General features: G+C 41.1%; 1 protein-coding gene across 4 annotated transcripts in view; it reads right to left on the reverse strand.

Annotated features, from left to right (window-relative positions):
• Positions 1–25,198, reverse strand: part of CEP68 (centrosomal protein 68) — a 56,887-nt gene that overhangs the window by 7,983 nt on the left and 23,706 nt on the right. For 2 of the 4 annotated variants that reach the window (XM_056813919.1, XM_056813920.1), the window contains 4 exons: positions 8,506–9,909; positions 7,509–7,631; positions 4,992–5,088; positions 1,012–1,270 (listed from right to left, as the gene is read on the reverse strand). In XM_056813919.1, the coding sequence (XP_056669897.1) occupies positions 1,083–1,270; positions 4,992–5,088; positions 7,509–7,631; positions 8,506–9,909 (1,812 nt within the window). In that variant the 3' untranslated portion in view covers positions 1,012–1,082. Of the gene's footprint in view, positions 1–1,011; positions 1,271–4,991; positions 5,089–7,508; positions 7,632–8,505; positions 9,910–25,198 lie in introns of those variants that run through there. The other 2 variants (XM_056813922.1, XM_056813921.1) reach the window with 1 other exon arrangement.

A 25,198-nucleotide genomic window follows, 5' to 3' on the forward strand; every position in this document is an offset into this window, starting at 1 on the left:
GGGCCTCTCCAAAGGGCGTGGTCATTTAGCATTTTCACTGATGGCGCCCCTCCAGACTGCCTTCCCAGGTGTCCCGGAACCAGTGAGGAGCTTTTTTCAGCCCAGGCACTTGTCCAGCTTGAATGTGTCACTGGGCACACGCTAGCGCTGCCCCCACTTTACCATCATGAGATACTTTTATCAAATGCCTTGCTCAAATGAGTAGGCTGCCTCCACAGCATTCTTTTGATCTTAAAGGGCTAGTAGTCTTGCCCCCCCCATCAGATTAGTATGAAATAATAGGGGTGAAGCCGTGCTGACTCTGTGATCACCATTTTTCCTTCTAGATGTTCATTAACTCTTGAATAGGTTTCTAGATTCTATGAGGTATCAAAGTCGAGCTTATCATTCCAACGGTAGCCATTCGCTGATCTTAGGGTACCGCCCCATTCTCTACATATTTCTAAGAGCTTGACGTCACTCAGCAATCACATTAACAGACGACATTTGTGGGGTGCTTTATCACTGAACTTTTTGTTTCTCTTTATGTCTGCAGAAACTCATTCTTCACAGCTTCCCAACATTTCTACCCCGCGAAGTAGAGTTTTGCTAAGAATCAGATCTAGAACAAATATTCCCTTCACTGGTTCCTCTGCCTTTTGAAGGATGAAACCACCATGAAGGCAATTAAACTGCTAGCTGCTCTTTTTGGCTGCAGCTTGTGAGCTATCTCCAAAAGCAACTTCCATTTTTTCCCCTTTCTGTCCAAGTCACCAGTAATATGACTCCCGTTTCTGCTACTGACCTTCAACATGCTTCCTTTCCGACCCTTAGATTTCCTCACATAGGTACATATTTTTAAGGTGCTACTCCTTTTCCCCACTCATTTCCTGTTCCTTTTCAATAAGGCATATCTTTTCAGAGGCATGAGTCTCATCCCACCAATTCTCAGTGATTCCTAAGACATTAAACTTGCCTCCTTAAACAATACTTGTAGTTTGAGTTCTTATTTATACTCTGAGCATTTATGGATAGGTAACTGAAGCCATGGTTTTTATTGCTGATTCTTTTGTTTGTTCTCTTTTATGAATTTCTAGGTGTTTTCAGCTATGTTTCTCCTCCCCTTCCCCCCCACACACATTGTAGTTTCTCTTGATGGTATTGCTCAATGGATATATACACAGGCAATTGATTTTAGAGTTTAAAATCTTCTTAGATTTGTTGGGATCCAGGCAAAATAATTTTTTAACATTTGCTTTCTCTCCTTTCCATTCTGGCCTAGTGAGACATCCTTTTTAACAAAGAAGAAAAAAGAAAAAAAGGTAGTTCGGCAAATGAAAGGACATACTAAGCCTAACAATAAATATGCAGTTACATACCCATAATCCCCCACTTCTAAAAAAAAAGTAAAGAAAGCACATTTTTTCACAGAAAATTCTGAGACCAAGCTCAGTATAGGATTAATTTTGTGATTCTTTCCATTTGCACTATTGTAGACACATTGAGAAAATTGTTTCCTTGGTTTTCCTATATCAATTCATACAGATCTTTCAATTTTTCTGAATCCTTCATATTCATGAATTCTTTAGATGCATTAATATTATATTATATCCATATATCATTATTTGTTTAATCATTCCCTAATCAATGAGTGTCTACTTTGTTTTCAGTTTTTTGCTACCACAAAGGGTCATCCCTCTTAGCCCTTATTAGAGATGTTCCATCCCTGGCCAACAGTTATGTAATTCTAATCTATTAAGTTGTCAGGGTCCAGGAATCCAAATCCTCTTCTCAGATACAATTTTCTTAACTAGCTGGTCACCTCCCAAATTTGCCTCTTTTGAAGCTCTTTTCTTTGAGGAAGAGCAAGGATGAAAATATGTGTCCCTAAAGCTCTTCAGGTCTCGTTCAAAATTCCTCCAGCTCTTCATATTTCCTGGATGTGAAGATCCTTAGTCCTTTCTATCTTCCTAGTATAGTAGTCCTCTGAACAACTATCACAGTAAACTGTTTGTAAGGGTCTTGAACTCCTGAGTCATCACTTTCCTCATTCTCCATTCCCATCTTCTCACCCCCCTTTTCCTTTTTCTTACCACTTTGTCTCAAATTCTTCTTAAATTCTTCTCATCCTTCCTCTCATCTTCAACCCTTCACCACCTTCAATTTCCCTAAAGCTCTTCCAAATTTCCCCTCCCTAAATTCAATCTCCAGCATTCTATATAAATCCAAACACTCCAAATAGATAATTCTCACTACTAATACCTCCTTATTTCTCAGTCTGAGTTCATATCTTTCTATATGGCCTTCTCCCAGACCGAGATGCAGCCAATACAATGAAAACCTGTCCAAATCTGTGTGCTCCCCCCCATGCAGTTGATGATTTCACATAATTCACATCAAATATTTTCCCTCTTTGTGTGAACTTTAAAACTACTCCACCCTACTCAGACTGTACTTTAGAAGATTTGATTTAGCTATTTCCTGATTGTAACAATGGAGATACTTGGTCTAACAGAATCAGGAACATCTTGTGAACTCTACACTGCTCTACCTTATTTAGTCTAACAAGGTCAGGAATGTCTGCACCCATACTCAAGGATTAAGTATCTAGGAGGATGGCCTTCAATAGGGATGTGCAGAAACAGCTGACAGACCCCGGGGCTGTCCTAAATCAATCTAAGCTACCATTGATAGATAAGACTGAAGGAAAGTGACATAAAACTGTCTATATAGGGCGTGTCACTTCCTCTCTTTGCTCTATTTCCCTGGAGAGGTGGCTCTGGCTGATCACTTCCTGTGAGCAGGTCTGGGAACAAGTTCGATCCTAGAACTGGAGCCTGGAGGAGCTCCCTCAGACAGTTTCCTTGAGATGGTCATGGTAAGTGATAAGACTGACTTCCCTTTCCTTTGACTCTCAGGGGAGGCCCCCTTGGCCAAGGCCTTTAACTCCTGTCTGGCTCAGCCTAAGCCAGAGCAGTTTAAATTAACTCTTTCCCTCTCTCTCTTCTCCTTAATTCCTTTCCTCTATATTAATTAAAATCACCATAATTTCCAGCTGACTTGGGTATTTTATTATTTGGGATTTCCCCTGGCAACCAATGATTAATTTAGATATTAAGTCACAACTATAAAATTATCCTTTACATTTGTTATATACTGCTCCCTCCATCTCCAGTTCCTTCCAAGGAAGCAGGCTTGCAGTGCTAAAGTGATAGAAGTTGGGGTGCACTGAAAGCAAGGGAAGACTATTTAGGCATTTTTCTTCTCTTCAGTTGAGTCTAGGTTGGTAAACTCTGATCTAGGCATCTTCTGAGCACAGCATAGGAAGCTTGAACTTAATAAAAAATTTTCTAACTATGACCAAGAACCTATCATCCAGAAACTCACTTTTCTCCTGAACATATTATCTCCTTAACTAAGAACTTTTCTCTAGTTACATCTATTTTTCCCCTTGTATGCCTCTTCCCTCCTACCTATACCCTTTAGGAATGCTACCAAAAATAGAAGAGACTCACTCTGTCTACTCCCACTACCACTCTGGTGAAAACCAACATGGATAGAGAAGAACTGCTAAAAGGAAAGCTGAAGGGGAAAGATAAAAGTTAAAGATAAAAGAAAGAGTTAAGATACTGACCCAAACATTTTGGGGACACACCAGTGTTTTCCTGTTATTCTCTTGCTTATATACTGTTTGTGATTCCTCCATTTCCTACTCTATCAAACTGAAACTCCTCTAAGTGGTTGTCAAAGCCCTTCCACAACTTGGGTTCAATCTACCTAGTTAAGTGCTTCCTTCCCCAACATGCATGCATAATCTAGTCAGGTTCAACTTGTTCCAGGTACTCTTCCTCTCCAGTTCTGACTTCATTCATGGTGTCTATCCAAACTCTACTAACTCTCTTTAAAAAAAAAATTTTATATGGAAATAGGTCTTGATTAATGACACATGTAAAACCCAGTGGAATTGCTCATTGGCTAGAGGGGTGGGGGGGGGAGGAGGAAAGAACATGAATCATGGAAACATAGAAAAATATTTTAAATTAAATAAAATTTTTCAATTAAAAATATATTTTATTTTTTCCAATGACATGAAAAAAACTACTTTTTAAAAGCCCTTTCCTTCCACCTTAGAATCAATACTGTGTACTGGTTCCAAGGCAGAAGAATAATAAGGGCTAGGTAATGGGGTTAAGTGATTTGCCTAGGGTCATATTGCTAGGCTAGATCTGAACCCAGGTCCCCAACTCTAGGCTTGGCTCTATCCACTGAGCTATTTACTGCCCCTTTGCCTTCATTTCTACTCATGTACAGATGAATGAAGATGGAACAAATCATAAAGGTATGTCACAACTGGCTCCACTTCATATATATAGTAACTTTCTAAAAATTAGAGCTATTCATATGTAGAATATGCTGCTTCAAGAGATAGAAGGTTTCCCCCTCTCACAAATGTATTTATATCCTCAATCACACTATAAGCTCCTTCTAGGCTGGGATCCAGGTTTATGCTTCTAGCACAATGCTGAATACAAAATACAAAATCTCTAGATTCATTTTTCATTCACAGACCTTGACTCACTTTTAAAAAATTGGCCACATTCTTCACGGTCGCCATGTACTCACGCTTTATCTCTTCCTTCCCCCTTCTTTATCTCTAAACCAAAGACCCAATTATCTACCCTTACACAATCACACCTGTGTCTCTAAAACCAAGCTTCCAATGGACACCAAAATAAAAGAACATAAAAATATAGTCAAGAACAGATTCTGTTTCCCATCTTCTTGGCCAAAGCAAAGATACCTGGGAAGAGCGGGCAAGGAAGAGTGAGCAGCACAGATGCGGAGCTGCCCCGAGGGGAGGGGATGGGAGTCTAAAGGCACATGATGCAGTTTGTATAAGACAGGCTTCTTCCCCCGGGGCAGAGGAATGACCAGATCTATGGGCACTGCTTTCTTGAGAGAACAGTGACAAAGGCTATCATCTGTATGAAGGGAAACTTCAAACATCTCACCTGGTGCATTATCCAGCAAGCACTGGAGAAGAATTTCTCCTTTCTGTAAGACATTCTGAGTCAGGGATTGGTGTTCAGCTATGTCTTTTTTAAATTGCTGAAAAAGGGTATCAGAACAAAGAAAGATGAACATTTTATGAATATCATTTATTAAGTTTTATAAGAAAAAGTGCCAAAAATTAAAATAATACAAAGCAAGCACATCGAGCTCTAATATGAAGAATATATAAAACCTCCATCCCCAGAGTTTCTAACATTTTTGCTTAATGCCAGGGACTCTTTGCAACTAAGAAAAATACACCAGCTTTGCCGCTGTCTGCCAGAGAACATTTGCCTGGTTGTGGAAGGAGACCTTCTCAGGGACTGAGCACAGCTCACCAGCAATGGGCAGTCTGAACTTTCAAGTTCATCTAGCCTGACCTCCTCATTTCTAGAAGAGAGGCTGAGCAACAAGCAGTTGCACTAGGATTTGAACTCAGGTTCTCTGGTGCCAAACCCAACATATTCATCTATGCCATTTCCTCTCTTTCCCACATCTTGAGAAGAGATTCCCAGGCCTTTTCTCCTCCATGGCCCAGGACATGACCAGTTGTCTGAGGGATCTTTCATGAACTTCTCAAAGCAAAACTAATTCTAATTAGGAGCAGCTGGGTGGCTCAGTGGATTGAGAGCCAGGTCTAGAGATAGGAGTCCTAGGTTCAAATCTGACTGCTGATGCTTTGTAACTATGTGACCCTGGGCAAGTCAGTTAACCCCCATTGCCTAGCCCTTTCTGCTTTTCTGATATAGTATTAATTCTAAGACGAAAGGGAAGGATTAAAAAAATAAACAAACAACTAATTCTAATTTACTTGGTTCTGAAGTAAAACCAGATACCACAGAGTACGAGGCAGCACTTTTTGTGTGCTGGGGTTTAGACATCCCTACATGGATGCTCTCCTTCACATAATATTCCAAATTGTAATAAAATGCATTGAAGATCATCTCTGCACTGGGAGAGGAGACATCTGACAGCCTCATAGAAGTCTCAAACTCAAGAGGTGAGCAGAGCAACAGTGCTCTCCTCTGCCAGATGAGGGCCTCCTGGACAACCTCACTGAGATTTGGGGTGACTTTGGTCATGGGAGGGAGAGCAGTAGGAAGGAAAGGGAACAAACATTTATACAGCACCTACTATGCACCAACCAGCGCTAAGCACTCACAAAGATTCTCTTATTTGATCTTCACAACAATTGCAAAGTAGAAGCTATTAATGGTGCTGATATTATCCCCATTTTACATTTGAGAAAACTGAGGCAAATAAAGGTGAAGTGACTTGTCCAGGGCTATAAGCTAAGTGTCTGAGGACAGATTTGAACTCAAGTCTTTGTGCCTTCAGGCCCAACACTCTAACCAATGACACTGGCTGCCCAAGACCAAGGGTCCACTGGATTTGCTCCAGAGGCTCTTCTAACCACCAACTCCTATTAGGACTTCATAGGATTGCTGGGAAGGGTCTCTGAAATAATTGAGTGAGGGGGCAGCTGGGTAGCTCAGTGGATTGAGAGCCAGGCCTAGAGAAGGGAGGTCCTGGGTTCAAATCTGACCTTAGCCACTTCCCAGCTGTGTGACCCTGGGCAAGTCACTTGACCCTCATTGCCTAGCCCTTACCACTCTTCTGCCTTGGAGTCAATTGACTCCAAGACGGAAGGTAAGGGTTTAAAAAAATAAAACAAAATAATTGAGCGATTTTATAGATGAGGAAACATATGTCCAAGACAATTATAGTAATTTGTCCAAGGTCACTTTGGTGAAAGGGTCAAGATTAGAACTCAGATCCTCTGGCACTCTGGGGAAGCTTTTGTGTGTTTCTGTTCATCTCTTCAGGACATACCTGTCTGTCCCCCCCTTCAGCCCAGAGCAGCCCCCAGCCTCAGACAGGGCACTTCAGAAGGGCTAGAATAGAATGTGTGTGTGGGGGGGGGGGGGGGGTAGGGAGCAGGCCCAGGATTATTGCAGAGGCTTGGAAGGCTCTAACCCTTGGCAGAAAGAAGCCTGAGGGAGCTTTGCTGAGCTACCTTAAAGCTGGATAACAAACATTCTGCCAAGACAAAGCACTAGAGACCATCAGGGGGTGTAGGGGGCTGCCCTGGGGCCTGGGCTCAGCACAGCATCTGGCTCTTCTGCTTATGAGCTGGCATCAATTTACCCCAAGTCTCAGTTTCTCCATTTGCAAAATGGGGCTAATACTAGTTGCACTTCCTTTTCTACAAAGTTGCAAGGAAAGTGTTTTGTAATTCTTAAAGTGCTAAGTCAACGGGGGAGCTATGAATGAAAAGACAAAAACCAGAAGCCACTTCTGGCAGGAAGAGTAAAATAAGGGAGCCCTCCTTTCCCCTTCCTAGGATCCTGGATCTGTGGCCTTGGAGTTCCCAGGAGGAGGACAAAGGCTGAGAATGGGGATGCCAACTCATCTGGCCACGCCCCACGGCGCCACGCCCTACCGCGCCACGCCCCCCACGCTCCGGGCACGCTTACCCGGTAAAGCTGGAGGGAAGACTTGAGACTCGCCAGGTTGGACTTTGGGGGAATCAAGTTGTCTGTCACCTCAGCAACTTTGTACAGCCAGCCAATCAGTTCTTCCAGGTGGCAGCAAAACATCTACTGAGGCCAAAGAGAGCTGTCACTGTGAGAGCCGGCCCGCCTCGCCCTGCGCCCTCCCGACCTCAGAGGCCCTGCCATGTGGGTGGCCTGGGAGAGTCTGGGCCATTGGCGGGCAGGTTTACTTTAAAGGGCTGTATCTGCTGGAAAAAAATCAGCTTAAAACAAATGGCTACAAACAGTCCCAGGCTTAAAATAGTGCTGAAAATCACACCCTAAATCTGCGTCTTCTCTCTCCCCCAGACCAAGGACCAAACCAGGAAGGAGTTGTGGAAAATTACCTTATTTTGATGCCTCATTCTGCAGATAACAAAACGAGGCCTGAGAGTTGGGTTCAAGTGCAATGCTCTGCCCTTGCAGGTGGTGTTATTAAAAATGAATCTGGAGGTTTATTACTAGATTTACAAGCATTTATTAGTAGACAGAGTTTGCAGCCTTTCTAACTGTACACAAAAAATCCCATTGGCCAGCATGGGGGCCTGGGCAGAGCTGAGGTCAGTGGCTGGCTGCTGGGGTGGGGGCGGGGCGGTACTTCGCCTGGTACAAAGAGGCCAGAGGTAGTAGGAGACATCCTTTCTAGTAAGTGACAGACCACGGGAGGAAGAGAGAAGTCAGGCACAAGCCCCAGACACCCTGTGACAGGTGGCAGGTGACGCCATGCTCTCTATTGGAAGCCCGGGGGCTGCCGGGAAGGATCACTCTCTTTTTGGACCATGGGAAGTCCCTGGATATGGGGGCGCCAAGGGGGAGGGGACAGCAGGCACACAGCAGCCTGCACCAGGGAGAGCTCTGAGCCAGGCCATCATTTCAGTCTGTGCATCTGGGGGGAGGGAAGAGACATCTTCATGGGAACCTTTTATTTCCTTTTCCCTACCTTCACGCACTGTAGGAGGGAGTCTGTCCCTTGATCCTTCTCTTTCCCCAGACACAGCCCTTCTGGTTTCAGATCCCAAGAAGGCAGCCCTGCGAGCCTTTCCTGAAAGGAGACCATCGTCCTTGTGCGGCTGCCTGGAGCTCCTGGCTCTCCTTCCCTATCAAGTTCTTGAACCTGAGGTGGGGGACTCCTGGGGCAGCAGTGCCTGCTCCGGCTCAGGGAGGGAGTGGGCTCTCCGCCCCCAGAGGAGGCTGGGAAACGTCGCCCTTCAGGAGGCTGGGAGTCACTAGCCTGAACAGTAGAGAGATAGGGAGCCAGACTGGAAACCTGGGTCAGCCGAGGGGGCAGGGCCAAGTATTCATCTTCTATTTCAATTTCGTGTGTTTCCCAGTCTGATTCCAGGGGTGTCTCCTGGAAAAGCCTCTGGGGATCATCCCGGCACCCCTTCTTTTCTACAAGTGCAGATAAAGCATTGCGCGGGCTCTGGGCTCCCTGTGATGGCCGGTTAGGCTCTGGGCTGGTGGGGGTCGTGTCATTCCCAGGGGCGAGCCTGCTCCGGGCTTTGGGAGTGGACGTGAAGAGAGCAGAAGCCACAGACCCAAAGGTTTCCGGGGGGAGGGACGCTGTGGCATCGCCGTTTCTGGGCTCCAGAGGGAGCTGGCCATCAGCTTCTACAGGCAGGCAGTCATGGGACAGGGTCCCCGGGGACTTCAGGGTGTTCTCGGGGGACATGGAAAAGCTGTCCAGGTCAATCCCGGAGTCGTGTAGGAAGGGGTCAGCCAACATGCGGTTACTGAGGCGTTTGGGAAGCTGAGCCTTGGGCTTCAGCGGGTAAGTATAATCAAGCAAGTCTTCATAGTCCTTGTTTGGATTCCAGAGAGGGGACTGGCGATTGGGAGACGGAGGCAGGGAGTCGGGCAGCACACAAGCCCAGTATTCAGCCTGGAAGGAGGGCCGAGGCCGGTTGCGCCCAGCTTCATCGCTGCATGAGGCCAGACACCGCAGCCCAGGGGACGAAGGCCCGGGGCCCAAAGCACAGCTCAAAGAGCCAGAAGGCAAACAGGAGGCAGTGGAGTCTAGGGAAGAGCCCTTAGCAGCCCATGGGCTCTGGGATCCTGTCTTCTCTCTCCCTCTTAGGAAACCATGTGGGGCAGGTGAGGTGGGAAAGCTGTGGCTGGATAAAGAGAGGGCAGATAAATCGGAGCTCAGCAAAGACGTCCACTTCAATGAGAAAGAGGAACTGGAGTTGTAAGGTTGTTGCCTGGGACCACGGACTTTGGGGGACTCCACACTCGAGTGGTCATCTTCATCGTCGGCCACCTCTCCTGAGCTCAGAGTCCTGGTTAGAGGATCGGCAAGATTCTGAGGTAGTTCTGGAGTGTCAAGACACAATTTATCCTCCCTCTGTAATAAAGAAGGAAGAGAGAGAAGGAAGACAAAAAGCATAACCGTGAAAGTGTCTGTACTGAAGCAATTTGCTAAAATAACAACAGGACCAAAGACTTTTATTTGGTGCCCAGATGACAACCAAAAGCCCCAACTTAGGAAAAGAACTCTTTAAAATGGCAAATGCAAGGATCCTCAAACTGTAAGACTCAAAGAATCCAATGAATGAATGAGCGTAGCACAATACTACAATCTTGGAACAGAAAAACAGCTTTAGCATCATTTGTTTCCCAAAAGATACAGTAGCCACACATCAAAGACTGCCAATTTAGGATGGAGGTTAGCCAAATGGGCCAGTGATGACTGACCATCTTTGCAAAATGTATCGAATTTGTGTCCCTTTCTTCTAGAAAATCTTGGAGAACCGTCTCAGGTAGAAAGGATCTGGGGGCAGCTGAGTGGCTCAGTGGATTGAGAGCCAGTTCCAGAGATGGGAGGTCCTGGGTTCAAATATGGCCTCAGACACTTCCCAGCTGGGTGACCCTGGGCAAGTCACTTGACCCCCATTGCCTAGCCCTTACCACTCTTCTGCCTTGGAACCAATACACAGTATTGACTCCAAGACAGAAGGTAAGGGTTAAAAAAAAGAAAAGAAAAGAAAGGGCCTCACTTTATCTATGAATAATCTTCTCAATGATCCCAAGATTAGCAAGAAAGCTTCCTACATAGCTACAAACTCCTTTTGTGTGGCTGCATGTTCAAAGACCAGTGCATAATTCGGCTCTTTTATAGGAAATAACAGTTCATTCTTTCAAGGAGTTGTGATTGTAGTAATATTAAATAACTCCAAGTGAAGAAAAACAGAATGAAGAGTACCTTTATTTAAAGGATAAAGGCAGGATCTGTGAGGTGGGTTAGATTGCAACTGAAGTACCTGTGAATTTTAAAACTACTCCACCCTACTCAGACCTTACTTTAGAAGATTTGATTTAGCTATCTCCTGAATGCAACAATGAAGACACTCTAACAGAATCAGGAGTGTCTTGTAGTATTTTACATTACTCCACCCTACTTAGACATAGTTTAGGGGAAGATAAATTTGTAATCTCCTAATTGAAGAATGAAGGTACTTAGTTCTCACCTTATAGTGAAGCTAGAACTTTAAGCTAAGTCTATTTTTAGACCTCAATACAAAAAGCTGTTAAGTAACTATAAAGGTTAAATTAATTACAAAAAGGTCAAGTAACTAACAAAAGGTGAACTTAACAAAGAAGTGTGAAGTAGCTCCAAAGATATAAACTAATCAAAGAAGGTGAGAACTAAAAGTATGGTCAGTCCTGGAGAAAGCCTTTGATGTGATTGGTAGATGTGAAAATTTAGAGGTGGAGATACTATGGGGGGGGGGGGGGAGGGAGAGGGAGAGGGAGGGAGGGAGGGAGGGAGGGAGGGAGGGAGGGAGGGAGAGAGAGAGAGAGAGAGAGAGAGAGAGAGAGAGAGAGAGAGAGAGAGAGAGAGAGAGAGAGAGAGAGAGAGAGAGAGAGAGAGAGAGGGAGAGAGAGGGAAGGAGGGAGGGAGAGAGAGAGAGAGAGAGGGAGAGAGAGAGAGGATTTGTAAGCCAAGATGCAAGAAACTGGGGACCTAACCTGCCTGTCAATCAAGAAGAAAGTTCCAAATGGAATGTTCCCAGGAGTTGGCAGGTGAGCTGACCAGGGGGAGGGGACTTGACTTGGAGTCACTCTCGCTCTGGAGGTTGAACCTGGCTGAAAGACCCTTGTGGGGCTGACTTGGTTTTGGGGTTCTTTGGCTTTGGGCAGTTGAGGCTGGCTGAAAGACCCTTGGGGGGGCTGACTTGGTTTTGGGGAGCTCTCTAATCAAGAGAGAAACCTCTGAGATTTGACTGGAGGAAAGCCAGGCTGAAGGAGAGATTTTGAACTTTGTTTCTCTCTGAGGTTAAGGTGAGAGACCTTGCTGACTTTGTGAAGAAGAAAGAAGATTTAAAAGCTGTTGTCCTCCATCTCTCTAAATGTCTTAAGAGTCACTGCTTGTGACTGGAATACTTTCTCAAACCCTCATTTTAGATTAGGGACATCCTCATCCCTCTCACCTCAGTTTCCCATCCTGTTATCCCAATAAACCCCTTGACTTGAAAAAGGAAAGGAAAAGAATATCTTTATAGTTTACTCAGGGGGGAGGGGAAGGGAAGAAGCTAAAGGCTTCAAGAAGAATTGGGTGGTGAGGGAGGCAAGGGAAGAGAGGGTTGGAGAAGAGAGGGAGTGAAGGGGGGGGGGGGTGTTAGAAAGATATACTGATCCATCAGCCATCAGTAAGGATCAGTAGGCAAACCCCAGAGCATTTCCCCAAAGCCGTTCCCCTGTGTGGCAGCATCTTTGTGTATCAGCATCCCTCAGCATTTCCCATTCCTACCTCCATTTTAACCAAACAGATTCAGGTTACCTTAGCAGCTCTCTCTAGTCACAGCAAGAGAGTAGAGCAGTCATTGCAACAAGAAACAGTTCCCATCAGTCACATATTTCTATTTCAACACAAGGGTGAAAAGTCTATATATTTGGGATTTTTTCATCTCTCAAAAACTCTTTCCCCGGAAAGTTGGATCTGGCTGATCACTTCCTATGAGCAGCGGGGCACCAGTTTGATCCTGGAACTCAGCCTGGAGGAGCTCACTCAGACAGCTTCTAAATTCATCTTTACATACCTAAGTACAGAAAGTTTAAGTGACTTGCACAGTTAAAAGCATGAGAGGGAAGATTTAAAATCAGGTGCTCCTGTGATCCAAGTAGTACACTATCCACAATGTCATGTTGCCTCTTAATTGATATAACTGTGTGAATCCTCTAGTGTTTCATTGTGGCAAAGTGACCTGGAGCCTATTGCCTGTAGAATTCAGGTCCTACAAAAGTAAAAAAAAAACTCCAAGTCCATTTCATCCAAGAAGGAGTCTAGCTAACTTCAGAAAGTTTATCATCAAATGTGGAGTGATGAATTTTTTACCTACTCAAGAATACTGTAGTAAAATATAACAAAGGAAGAAGAGGCCTTGGCTGAAATCAGAATTCCCTGAAGTATTACTGACCAAGTAAGGACCTGCACAGATGTGAATATGTAATTCAGAAAGATAGGAAAGGGTTATGAACTTACTGATAAGTTACTATTAATACCTATGTCATTAAATATAAGGTTTACTTTTTAAAAACCACCTCAAAATAAAATAAAAAGGATAGAAAAACTAGGAGAATCTCAAATTTTTCTTTTAACATTTTCAAGGAGTCAAATGACAACACAAATTACATCCCAATATCACATTTCTGATTCTCATGAGCCCCAGGTCTTAAAAATCCATTTATTGTGCTTTGTCCAACTTTGTCTAGGGCATGTGCTGGGAGTCATCAGGCCACAATGTCTTGACAAAGTCACTCATGGTAGCTAAGGAGGCTACAGAGTGGCCCTTGGCAAGATGTGACTGCCCACTCTATCCCTTTTGCATAACCTCTCTCATTAACATCTCTCACCTAAGGAATAATGCAAGAACAAAATACTTGTACCCTAATTCTCTAAAATGTCACCAAAAGATCAGACCCTCACACCCACTCTCAAAAGACTATCATGGGTTAACTTTTACTTAAGTTCATAATTCCCAGCAAAACCATAGCTACAAGCCAAGCCCAGAACTTTCCCACTTACAGAAACTTTTTCTCATGAAGCCAGCATACAAATCAATCATAAAGGCCCAAACAAAATGTGCAGGTTCACCAAGCTTCATTCATCATGCCTCAGTGACTTGATTCTTCCCCTTAAGAAACTCCCTAGTAAACCCTGAGAAATGATCAGTCTAATAAATCTGAATTGTGTTCCTAGTATCTCTAAACCTCAATGATATGATTATTGAATTGTCTTTAAGAATTTCTGATTAGTTATTCCCTTTTATTAAAAATAATAAGTAATTTCCTTGATTGTTTGTAAGCTCAAAACTCCTCACAGGGTAATGAGAAAATTAAGCCAACTGTGACAAAATCATCTATCTTGTATAAAACCTTTATTCAGTCAAGAATCTGTAATCATAATACAAGAATATAGAATGTCAATTAAGTGATTTGTTAAAAGTTAATGTATCACTTTTCTAATTATCTTCATTTAGATGTATGTTAGGTAATGTATCTGTGTGCCAAGAAAATGGGTATAAAAATAAACATCAAGCCTGGGGATGGCAGAGCAGCTATCAGATGCAAAGCATGCCCATGGCCATAAGTATATAGCTGTCTTCTGTTTGTTATTTTCTTGACTGATCGTTCACCACCTGTCGGGAACCCCTGGAATCGTGAGTGAGGCTGGACCTTGCCCATGGCAGGCATGCTCTTAGATAATAATGACAGTTTCTAGAATGAATCCTTTTCTCCTTTCTGATATCTGAGGTCAGTGTCTCTACAGGATAGTCAACTGATTTCAAAGGGAAGATAAACATCAGCATGGATGAAGACCAAGAAGAGTTCTATCTAAGCTTCTCTTCTAGGTCTCTTCTGTCTCTACTCTCTCCCTTGGGGACTTCATCATTCCATCTCTATATGGAGGCCTCCTACATTCCTAACTTCAGCCATAATCAATCTTCTGGGCTCCTGTCGTGCATCACCAACTGCCTACTGGATATTTCAAATGGATATCCCAAAGGCACCTCAAACAAAACATGTCTGAAACAGAAGCCAGCATCTTCCCTCTCACTTCTATCTCCTAAATACCCAACATCCTTCTAGGCACCTGGTTGTGTAACCTCAGGAGCACCCTCCTCCTTTTTCTCCCTCACTCCACTCAGTCAATTCGGCACCCAATCTTGTCTTGCCTGTAGCTCCAGTGAATCTTGTTCCTTGGTGTAAGTACAAAAATCCACTGGAGAACATCTCCAGTTCAGAATTTATGAGTGGAGTATCTTTTAAATTCTGTCTGGATTTCTGCACTATATCATGTGCCTGGATGTCAAGTAAAAGCACTCCAAAGGACCTGGAGACAATGACCTGTGCTCCTGCTTCCTGTATTGACTTAAATGTCTTTCCCAGTTCAATTAGAGTCCCAGAGTTCCGTTGCCCCCACCTTTGGAATGTTCCACTTGCTAAGAGCAAAATGGAATCTTCCCAGCCTGTAACTGACTATGGATTTCTAACTGCTATATGCTTAAATGTTAAATCTCCTGGCACATGGACTAAACAGCCATCTTGGATTTTTTTGAAAAAATTTTTTTCCTTTCTTTAATTGTGTATAGCTACAAAGGGATCACAGTGGATTACACCAACACTAATTCTACTCTATATACAAGATTATTAATGAATGTAAACATGTCTGGAGACATGTTAAAACATTTATTGTTTGTATTTGGGAGTATGTTATTATATTCACCCTGTTCCCTAAAGTGTGTTATATGTTTTTAGAATGCAGAAGGATGAAACCCTGTATGTCATTGACTGTGCAAACTATATTGTCTTATGCTTCCATCTGGGCTATTTGTATGTGTATTGTGTACAAGTGTAGAGGTGTGTTACTTATTATTGGTAATGGGTTTAAGACTGCAATGGTATGGGTAACAAGGATTCAGAACTCAAACAAACGGTAATAATGATGAAGCAACAACTGGACCAAATGGAAATATACATAAAAGAAAAAAAGTTTATAAATAATGAATATGGAATTGAGGTAAAAAAAAAGATGGTACACCTAAAAATCTGAATAGACTGCAGAAGGAAGAGGCAGAAGGGAAGGTTACCTTATTCCCTCTAAGAGATCTCCCAGCAATTTCTAGGGATGAGATCTTTCAAGTAAAAACACATTAAGAGATTTACCCCTGAAGACATAGAGTCCATAAAAAAGAAAATACCTGCCTTTCCAGATGAACCAAATAAGGTAATCAAAGAAATTAAGAGATCCATTGATCTGTTTGATCTAGATTACAATGATTTTGCCCTACTAATGAAAAAAACTTTTGACAAAAAGGGAAAGGAACAAGTTCATAGATGAAACTAAGCAGGATCCCTTATTAATACCATGGCCACAGGATTATTATGACACAGATATGAAAAACAAGACACAATATAACATGATGAAAGAAGCCAGCCAAGCAATTTTAGAGGTTATGGGTAGATACACTAAAAGGCCAAATGCTTGGTCTAAGTTTGAAGGAATAAAACAAAAGCCTAATGAAACACCTACTACATTCCTTGATCACATTACTGAAGCTGCTGAAACATATATAAACATGGATGTTCTGGAAGAGGGAACAATTGTACATATAAAAAGAATCTTTGTGGAAATGCTATCCCTAAAATAAAACTATTCTATAAAAATAATTATCCAGATTGGGAAGTGTAAACCTTAAAATTTCTTAGACTTATAAATGTTGGAAATTTCACCATTGGGAAATTTCATACTTGAAAAATTTCCTATTGATAGTGGGAACTCTATTGGAATGTGAACCCCATTGGCATGGGAGGTTCCTCCTCCTCCCTTCTTAAGATTACTTTAGGACAGAAACCTTTTGCTGAACAATGGAAAGGGCTTTGACCTATGCTTAAGCATAGAACAGGAATTTCTTTGAGTCATGATTGATTTTAGAATTGATACAATAGAGATACTTGGAATGACAGAACCAGGTCTTGGAAAATACAATTTCTACCCCACTCAGTCCTAACAGGATTTAGGAAGGGCTGCAGCAAAGGATCAAGATTTAATTATTGAGAATATGACCTTCAACAGACATGTGCAAAGCCACAGACCTCTGGGCAGTCCTGGGTTAAGCTAGAGCCACCATTGGCACAGGGAAGACATGGACAGTGATTGGTAGATGTGAGAACTGAGGGGAGGGAACTTGGATGGTTTCCTTAAAGATAGAGGGGTCTGAGGACTGAGGGTGGTTGGTTGGAGAGGTTTTTGGTCTGAGAGGTGGTGCTTTGAGGGTTGGCTCTGAAGGAAGCTGGAGGTGGAGGCCCCTGAGACTGTTTCTCCATTTTGGTCACGTGAGTAATAGGGACTGATCTCCTTTCTTTGCCCCAGCTATCTAAGGGCTTGGGCCTTTTGGCCCAGCCTAAACAGAAGGGGTATTTAAGCCCTATTCCCTTCTCTCCCCTTTCTCTCTCCCTCTCTCTCTCTGTCTCTAATACCTTTCTTCATCCTGTTTGTAATTAAACTCCATAAAAGGTTGACTGCTGACTTGAGTTTCATTTAGGAATTACATAGCTGAATTCCTTGGCGACCTTAAATTAATATATATCAGTCTTTTAAAGTGATTTCCTTGTCACAGAAGAGACAGACTTAGAGGATATTGGAAGGAAGGCAACATACTTATGCATAGATACTGAGGATAAATATGAGGAAAGGGATACAGTTATAGAAGATCTAAAAGAAAATTGAAGGAAGCAGAGGGCAAACCAAGAGACAGTGAAATTAAAGAAGTTAAGGCAGTGGCAGCATTAAGATCCATGAAACCTAATAACAACTATTACAAGCCTAGGGACAGAAGATCAGGTCCCAAAAGTTGCTTTTTATGCAATAGGGTTGGTCATTTTGTCAAGGAATGCAGATACAGAGGCTAGTTTTCCCAACAATTGAACAGAAATGGAGGATTTATTAGACAGAATAACTATATCAATAATAAGTGGAATAGCAAAAATAATAATTGGAACAGCAATAATAACAATAATAGCTGGAATAACTACTTAAGAAGGAATAATGTAAATTCATGTCAGAATGCCTATTGTCAGGGACCTCAAGCACCAGATCTAAACACTATGCAGGCCTGGGTTAAGTCTGGAGCAAGGCCTAAATATAGTCAAGTTGTTAAGGGTGATCAGAATAAAGGGGCTTGTTACTTATGAAGGTTTACCCAGTGTTCTGTATTTGAATCAAGGGAAAATGAAATGAGATTAAATGAAAGTGAGTGTCATGGTAATAAGGTTAATGAAGATATAGATGATGTGACTGAATCAAAGGATACTGTAATTAGTGTTAATAAATGTAGGGGGAAAATATTCTAATGTAAAATTAGTAGAAAATTCTAATGATTGTAAAATAATGGAAAGTAGTGAAGAATGTAAACTGAATAATGATAATGTGATTATAAATGAGAACAATGATACTAAGGTAGAGAGTATGAGGACCAAGGATAGTAGTATAAAAGCTGAAGATGGTGATAAAGATGTTAAATCCTGGGAATATCATGCAGTTCAAGCAGATGTAAACTTGGATGGACAGAAAATGACTGAGCTTTGTACTGATGTTACTGTGCTAGCACCAGTATTGGAAACATTTCAACCTCCAAACAGTACAGAACCATATGTATGTTACTATAGGAGACCAGATTTATGATCTTCTGGTTGATATTGGAGCAAGTAAATCAGTTTTACAAAGTCTTCCTAGGAATTGTAGAGCTGTTGGTACAATGGAAGTTAAAGGACCTATTGATAAACCAGAGAGAGTAGCAAAATTACAACCAAAACTGATTACTTTAGGTCCTTTATCTGTGGAGCATGCATTTCTTTGTATGCCAGACTGTCCCATGAATCTTTTAGGTAGGGATTTGTTATGTAAATTATGGGCAGCAATCTAATGTACTGATACTGGTGATATATCATTACATCTACCAGAAGAATCTCTGAAAGCTTTTCCATTGCTGTTCTTAGATTCAGTCAGTACAGAGGATAACTTGGATTCAATTCATCCAATACTTGAGGATATCCCTGAAGGTTTAGGGTCAAAGTCTTCCACAGATGTAGGTCTATTGAAATCAGCTACTCCTGTAAGGGTAAGGACTAAGGAAGTTCCTTGTGTACCTCAATATCCCTTAACTAAAGAAGCAATAGAGGGTATTAGACCAATCATTGAATCCGTAATCCAACAAGGGATCATAATGCCTTGCTTCTATGAATATAATACAGCTATGCTTCCAATCAAAAAGCCAAAGCTAGATCAAAATGGCAAAGTGGTATATAGATTCATACAGGATTTAAGAGCAGTCAATGATTATGTGATAAGGACACATACTATTGTACCAAGTCCAGCTGCTATAATGTCTTCCATTCCAAGTCAGGCAAGATATTTTACCATGGTTGATTTATGATCAGTTTCTTTTTTTTTTTTCAATACCAATCCATGAGGATTCTCAAAAGATCTTTGCTTTTACCTGGGGAAAAAAAAAAACCAGTGGGATCTGGACTTGTTTTCCACAGGGTTCCTGGACTCAACAAGCCAATTTTCACAAATTTTAAATAGAGATCTAAAAACCAAGACATACAAAGAAAGTAAATTAGTGCATTTTGTGGATAACATTCTCCTTGCATCCCCAAACGCTAAGGTGTGTCTCAGAGATAGCAAGATTCTTTTGTTAGAATTATATAAACTTGGGCATAAAATCTTCAAGGCAAAATTATAGTGGGTTTTGCCTCGAGTGCATTATCTTGGTTTTGTATTATCAGAGGGCTCCAGAAGTATCACACAGAAAATAGCAGATATCCAGAAACTTGAGTGCTCTTAAGAACAAAAAGAAACTCAGAGCTGTTCTTGGAACAACTGGTTTCTTTCTTTCTTTTTTTTTTTTGTGTGCAAAAGTTGTATCTTTTATTTTTTTATTTTTAATTTCAAACATTGATCCTTGGTTACAAAAATCATTTTATTTTATTTCCCTCCCTCCCCCCTCCCATAGCCGATGTGCAGTTTGACTGGGTATCCTCTGTGTTCTTGATCAGAACATCTTTCCATGTTGTTGGTATTTGCAATAGGATGCTCATTTGGAGTCTATTTCCCCATTCATATCCCCTTTAACTCATGTCATTAGGCAGTAGTTTTTCTTTAGTGTTTTTACTCTGCATGTGGATAGTGTTTTTTCTCCTGTACCCCTCTAGGTTGTTCAGGGTCATTGCATTACCACCAATGGAGGAGTCCATTACCTTCGATTGTACCACAATGTATCAGTCTCTGGGTACAATGTTCTGGTTCTACTCCTTTTACTCTGCATCAATTCCTGGAGGTTGTTCCAGTTGACATGGAATCGCTCCACTTTATTATTCCTTTGAGCACAATAGTATTCCATCACCAACATATACCACAATTTGTTCAGCCATTCCCCAATTGAAGGGCATCTCCTCATTTTCAAATTTTTTGCCACCACAAAGAGTGCAGCTATGAATATTCTTGTACAAGTCTTTTTCTTTATGATCTTTTTGGGGTACAATCCCAGTAGTGCTATGGCTGGATCAAAGGGCAGGCAGTCTTTTAGTGCCCTTTGGGCATAGTTCCAAATTGCCCTCCAGAATGGTTGGATCAATTCACAATTCCACCAGCAACGAATTAATGTCCCCAGTTGGCCACATCCCCTCCAGCATTCATTACTTTCCATAGCTGTCATGTTAGCCAATCTGCTAGGTGTGAGGTGATACCTTAGAGTTGTTTTGATTTGCATCTCTCTGATTATAAGAGATTTAGAACACTTTTTTCATGTGATTATTAATAGTTTTGATTTCTTCAACTGAAAATTGCCTATTCATGTCCCTTGCCCATTTATCAATTGGAGAATGGCTTGATTTTTTGCACAATTGGTTTAGCTCTTTATAAATTTGAGTAATTAGATCTTTGTTGGAGTTTTTTGTTATGAAGATTGTTTCCCAGTTTGTTATTTCCCTTCTGATTTTGGTTACATTGGTTTTGCTTGTACAGAAACTTTTTAATTTGATGTAGTCAAAATTATTTATTTTACATTTTGTGACTCTTTCTAAGTCTTGCTTGGTTTTAAAATTATTCCCTTCCCAAAGGTCTGACATATATACTATTCTGTGTTCACCTAATTTACTTATAGTTTCCTTCTTTATGTTCAGGTCATTCATCCATTCTGAGTTTATCTTGGTGTAGGGTGTGAGGTGTTGGTCCAAGCCTAATCTCTCCCACACTATCTTCCAATTTTCCCCAAATAGTGGATTTTTGTCCCAAAAGCTAGGGTCTTTAGATTTGTCATAGACTGTTTTGCTGAGGTCCCTTACCTCAAGTCTATTCCACTGATCCTCCTTTCTGTCTCTTAGCCAGTACCAAATTGTTTTGATGACCACTGCTTTGTAGTATAATTTGAGATCAGGAATTGCAAAGCCGCCTTCCTTCGCATTTTTTATCATAATTTCCCTGAATATCCTTGATCTTTTGTTCTTCCAAATGAACTTTGTTATGGTTTTTTCTAATTCCGTAATGAAGTTTTTTGGAAGTTCCATGGGTATGGCACTAAATAAATAGATAAGTTTGGGTCGGATGGTCATTTTCATTATGTTAGCTTGTCCCATCCATGAGCAGTTAATGTTTTTCCAATTGCTCAGATCTAGTTTTAGTTGTGTGGAGAGTGTTTTGTAGTTGTGTTCATATAGTTCCTGTGTTTGTCTCAGCAGATAGATTCCCAAGTATTTTATATTGTCTAAGGTGATTTTGAATGGGATTTCTACAGTGGTCTACCAGCAACCACTGCATAAAAGGGAAATCTAAGTAATGTAACTTGAGGGGGAGAACAGAAGTCTGGAGATAGGGTTAACAAATTAAGAAAGACACACAGATCAATTGAATGATAAGGAAAGGGCGCTACATATCCTTTGATATCTTCCTTTGTAGGGCCTTCAGTGAAGGAAGATATGAATAGCCAAGAATATGTGGAATGAAGAATTCCTAGATAGGAATAGAGGTGGCCAAGAATGGCTATAGAAAAGATGGGGAGCCTAAGCTCCTGTTGAGTGGGAAACAAAAGAACAAAGGAAGAAGATACTTAGAGAACCAGAGCAAGGCTCCTGATAAGGAGAGGTCCAGAAGGCCATGGCCAGGGCTAGAGATAAAGAGAAGGGAGAGGAGTTGCGCCGTTCCTGTCTTTTCATTGTAGTGGTGATTAGGAGGTACGTAACGCATATGTAACAACGCGTAGTGGATTTACATTGGCTTGACATGTCAATGACGTATAAGCTAGAGGCGTGGTAAATTCAGCCCGCTATTTCCAAACTCAAAGACCGCATGGCCAGCTCATAAATCATGCATTGGAATGCTGTCTGACCAGGCCAGAGCTGAGCCCTCTGTGGCTCAGGCCCAGAGATTCTTCTGGCCTCTGAGTTGTCTCATTAACTGCTCTGACCAAGTATAATATAATATCAATACATCAATCACATTTTCCAGATGTATATGCCTGGAATCCTACAGATTTCTCTTTCTATTTCCTGCTGCTGTGATGTGTTGGAGATGTATAGAAATGCTGATGACTTATGTGGGTTTATTTTATATCCTGTGGATGTATTTTGTATCCTGCTACTTTGCTAAAGTTATTATTTCCACTAGCTTTTTAGTTGATTCTCTAGGATTTTTTAAGTAGACCATCATATCATCCTCAAAGAGTAAAAGCTTGGTCTCCTCATTTCCAATTTTAATACCTTCAACTTCTTTTTCTTCTCTAATTGCTACTGCTAGTGTTTCTAGTACAATATTAAATAATAGTGGTGATAATGGGCATCCTTGTTTCACTCCCGATCTTATTGGGAATGCATTTAGTTTATCCCATTGCAGATGATGTTTGCTGATGGTTTTATATATATACTGTTTATTATTTTTAGGAAATACCCTTCTATTCCTATCCTTTCTAGTGTTTTTAGAAGGAATGGGTGTTGTATTTTATTAAAGGCTTTTTCTGCGTCTATTGAGATAATCATGTGATTTTTGATGGTTTGCATGTTGATATGGTCAATTATGTGGATGGTTTTCCTAATATTGAACCATCCTTGCATTCCTGGTATAAATCCTTCTTGATCATAGTGAATGACCCTCCTGATCACTTGCTGGAATCTTTTTGCTAGTATCCTGTTTAAGATTTTTGCATCTATATTCATTAGGGAGATTGGTCTATAATTTTCTTTCTCCGTTTTTGACCTGCCTGGCTTTGGAATCAGTACCATATTTGTGTCATAAAAGGAATTTGGTAGAACTCCCTCTCTTTGCTTATTATTTCAAATAGTTTGTACAGTATTAAGATTAGCTGTTCTTTGAATGTTTGATAGAATTCACTTGTGAATCCATCAGGCCCTGGGGTTTTTTCCTTAGGCAGTTCTTTGATGGCCTGTTGGATTCCTTTTTCTGATATGGGATTATTTAAGAATTCTATTTCTTCTTCTGTTAGTCTAGGCAATTTATATTTTTGTAAATATTCGTCCATATTGCCTATATTGGCATATTTATTGCCATATAATCGGGCAAAGTAGTTTTTAATGATTACCTTAACTTCCCATAACTTCCTCTTCATTGGAGGTGAGGTCCCCCTTTTCATCTATGATACTATTAACTTCCTTTTCTTCTTTCCTTTTTTTAATTAGATTGACCAGTACTTTGTCTATTTTGTTTGTTTTTTCAAAGTGCTAGCTTCTAGTCTTATTTATTAGTCCAATAGTTCTATCACTTTCGATTTTATTAATTTCTCCCTTAATTTTTAGGATCTCTAATTTGGTTTTCTTCTGGGGTTTTTAATTTGTTTGCTTTCAAGTTTTTTGATTTGCATGTCCAATTCATTGATCTCTGCCCTCCCTAATTTATTAATATATGCACTCAGGGATATGAATTTTCCTCTGTGTACAGCTTTGGCTGCATCCCATAAGGTTTGAAAGGATGTCTCACCATTGTCATTTTCTTCAATGAAATTATTGTTTCTATGATTTGTTCTTTAACTAATCAATTTTGGAGTATCATATTATTTAATTTCCAGTTAATTTTTGATTTGGCTCTCCATGTACCCTTACTGATCATTATTTTTATTGCCTTATTATCTGAAAAGGTTGCGTTTATTATTTCTGCTTTTCTGCATTTGTATGCCATGTTTTTATGACCTAGTGTATGGTCAATCTTTGTGCATGTGCCATGTGCTGCTGAAAAGAAGGTGTATTCATTTTTGTCCCTATTTATTTTTCTCCATATATCTATTAACTAATTTTTCTAAGATTTCATTCACATCTTTTACCTCTTTCTTATTTATTTTTTGATTTATCTAAATTTGATAGTAGTTGGTTCAGGTCTCCTACTAATATGGTTTTACTATCTATTTCCTGCTTCAATTCTCTTAGTTTCTCCATTAGAAATTTGGGTGCTATACCATTTGGTGCATACATGTGGAGTAGTGATATTTCCTGATTGTCTATACTCCCTTTTATCAGAATGTATTTACCTTCCCTATCCCTTTTAATCAGGCCTATTTTTGCTTTTGCTTTGTCAGATACAGAGAGAGAGAGGAGACGGAGTGAGAGAGGAGGCACAGAGAGAGAGAGAGGAGACACACAGAGAGAGGAGACGGAGTGAGAGAGGAGACACAGAAAGAGAGGAGACACAGAGAGAGGAGAGAGGGAGAGACAGAGGAGACAGAGAAAGAGAGAGAGAAATCACACACACACACACACAGAAGGAGAGAGAGAGGAGACAGATAGACACTTGCAACAGGGAGCTGGTAAAGGAGGCATGACAGCTTTGAAAAACTAGGCAGTTGGGAAAATTGATTGTATTGCTGAATTTTCAAATGAAGTACAGGTTCCTGAAGGAGAGAAAATCTGGACCTTGCAAATTGAGGTTCCATCCAAGGTAGTACCGTGGGTCATGTGGATGGCACAAATATTTTAGGAGAGTTGACCTATCCATCAGAAAAATGGTGGCCTCTTGATTCCTTCATGAACTTTGAGGTCCTCCCTCTTTGAGAAGAGGCCAAACTAAGATAATTATGATGGATTTTTATGTTTCTATGAATTCTTCACAGCAGTAAACCAAACTGTTCTCTTCTGTATGTGCTTTACTGCCATGGTTTTGCTCACATTGTTTCCCTATGCTCTACTTAGTGTACAACTATAACTAGGGGCAAATGGCCCTCTAGAAAAGTTAGGGAGCTTCTTGATGGCATGTGGTTTATATATGGTATGAGTAGAATTTCTTTCTATATTTTTTAATGTTTTAAGTAAAAGCCCTTCTATTTTTGATACCTTGTGCCCTTATAGGGGAGCCAACACTAATGATCCTAGATTAGATATTTATACTTATAGGTTCAGTTGAGAAAGGACAGATGAATCTGAGAAAGAAATGGGTGTCCTCAGGTCCTTTGTGTGTGGAATTTTCCTCTGAAACATGACTCTCCAAGATGAAAAAATCAATAGCTTCTGTCTTTTCTGCCCTCATTTTCAGTATTATTACATTTATTTTAGAGTTGGGGAAGTGGATAAAGTGATGGGCCTGGAGTCAGGAAGACCTGAGTTTAAATGTGATCTCAGGTACTTTAGCTGTGTGG

Source organism: Monodelphis domestica, chromosome 1 (genome assembly GCF_027887165.1).
Source record: "Monodelphis domestica isolate mMonDom1 chromosome 1, mMonDom1.pri, whole genome shotgun sequence".
Classification (NCBI taxonomy): domain Eukaryota; kingdom Metazoa; phylum Chordata; class Mammalia; order Didelphimorphia; family Didelphidae; genus Monodelphis; species Monodelphis domestica.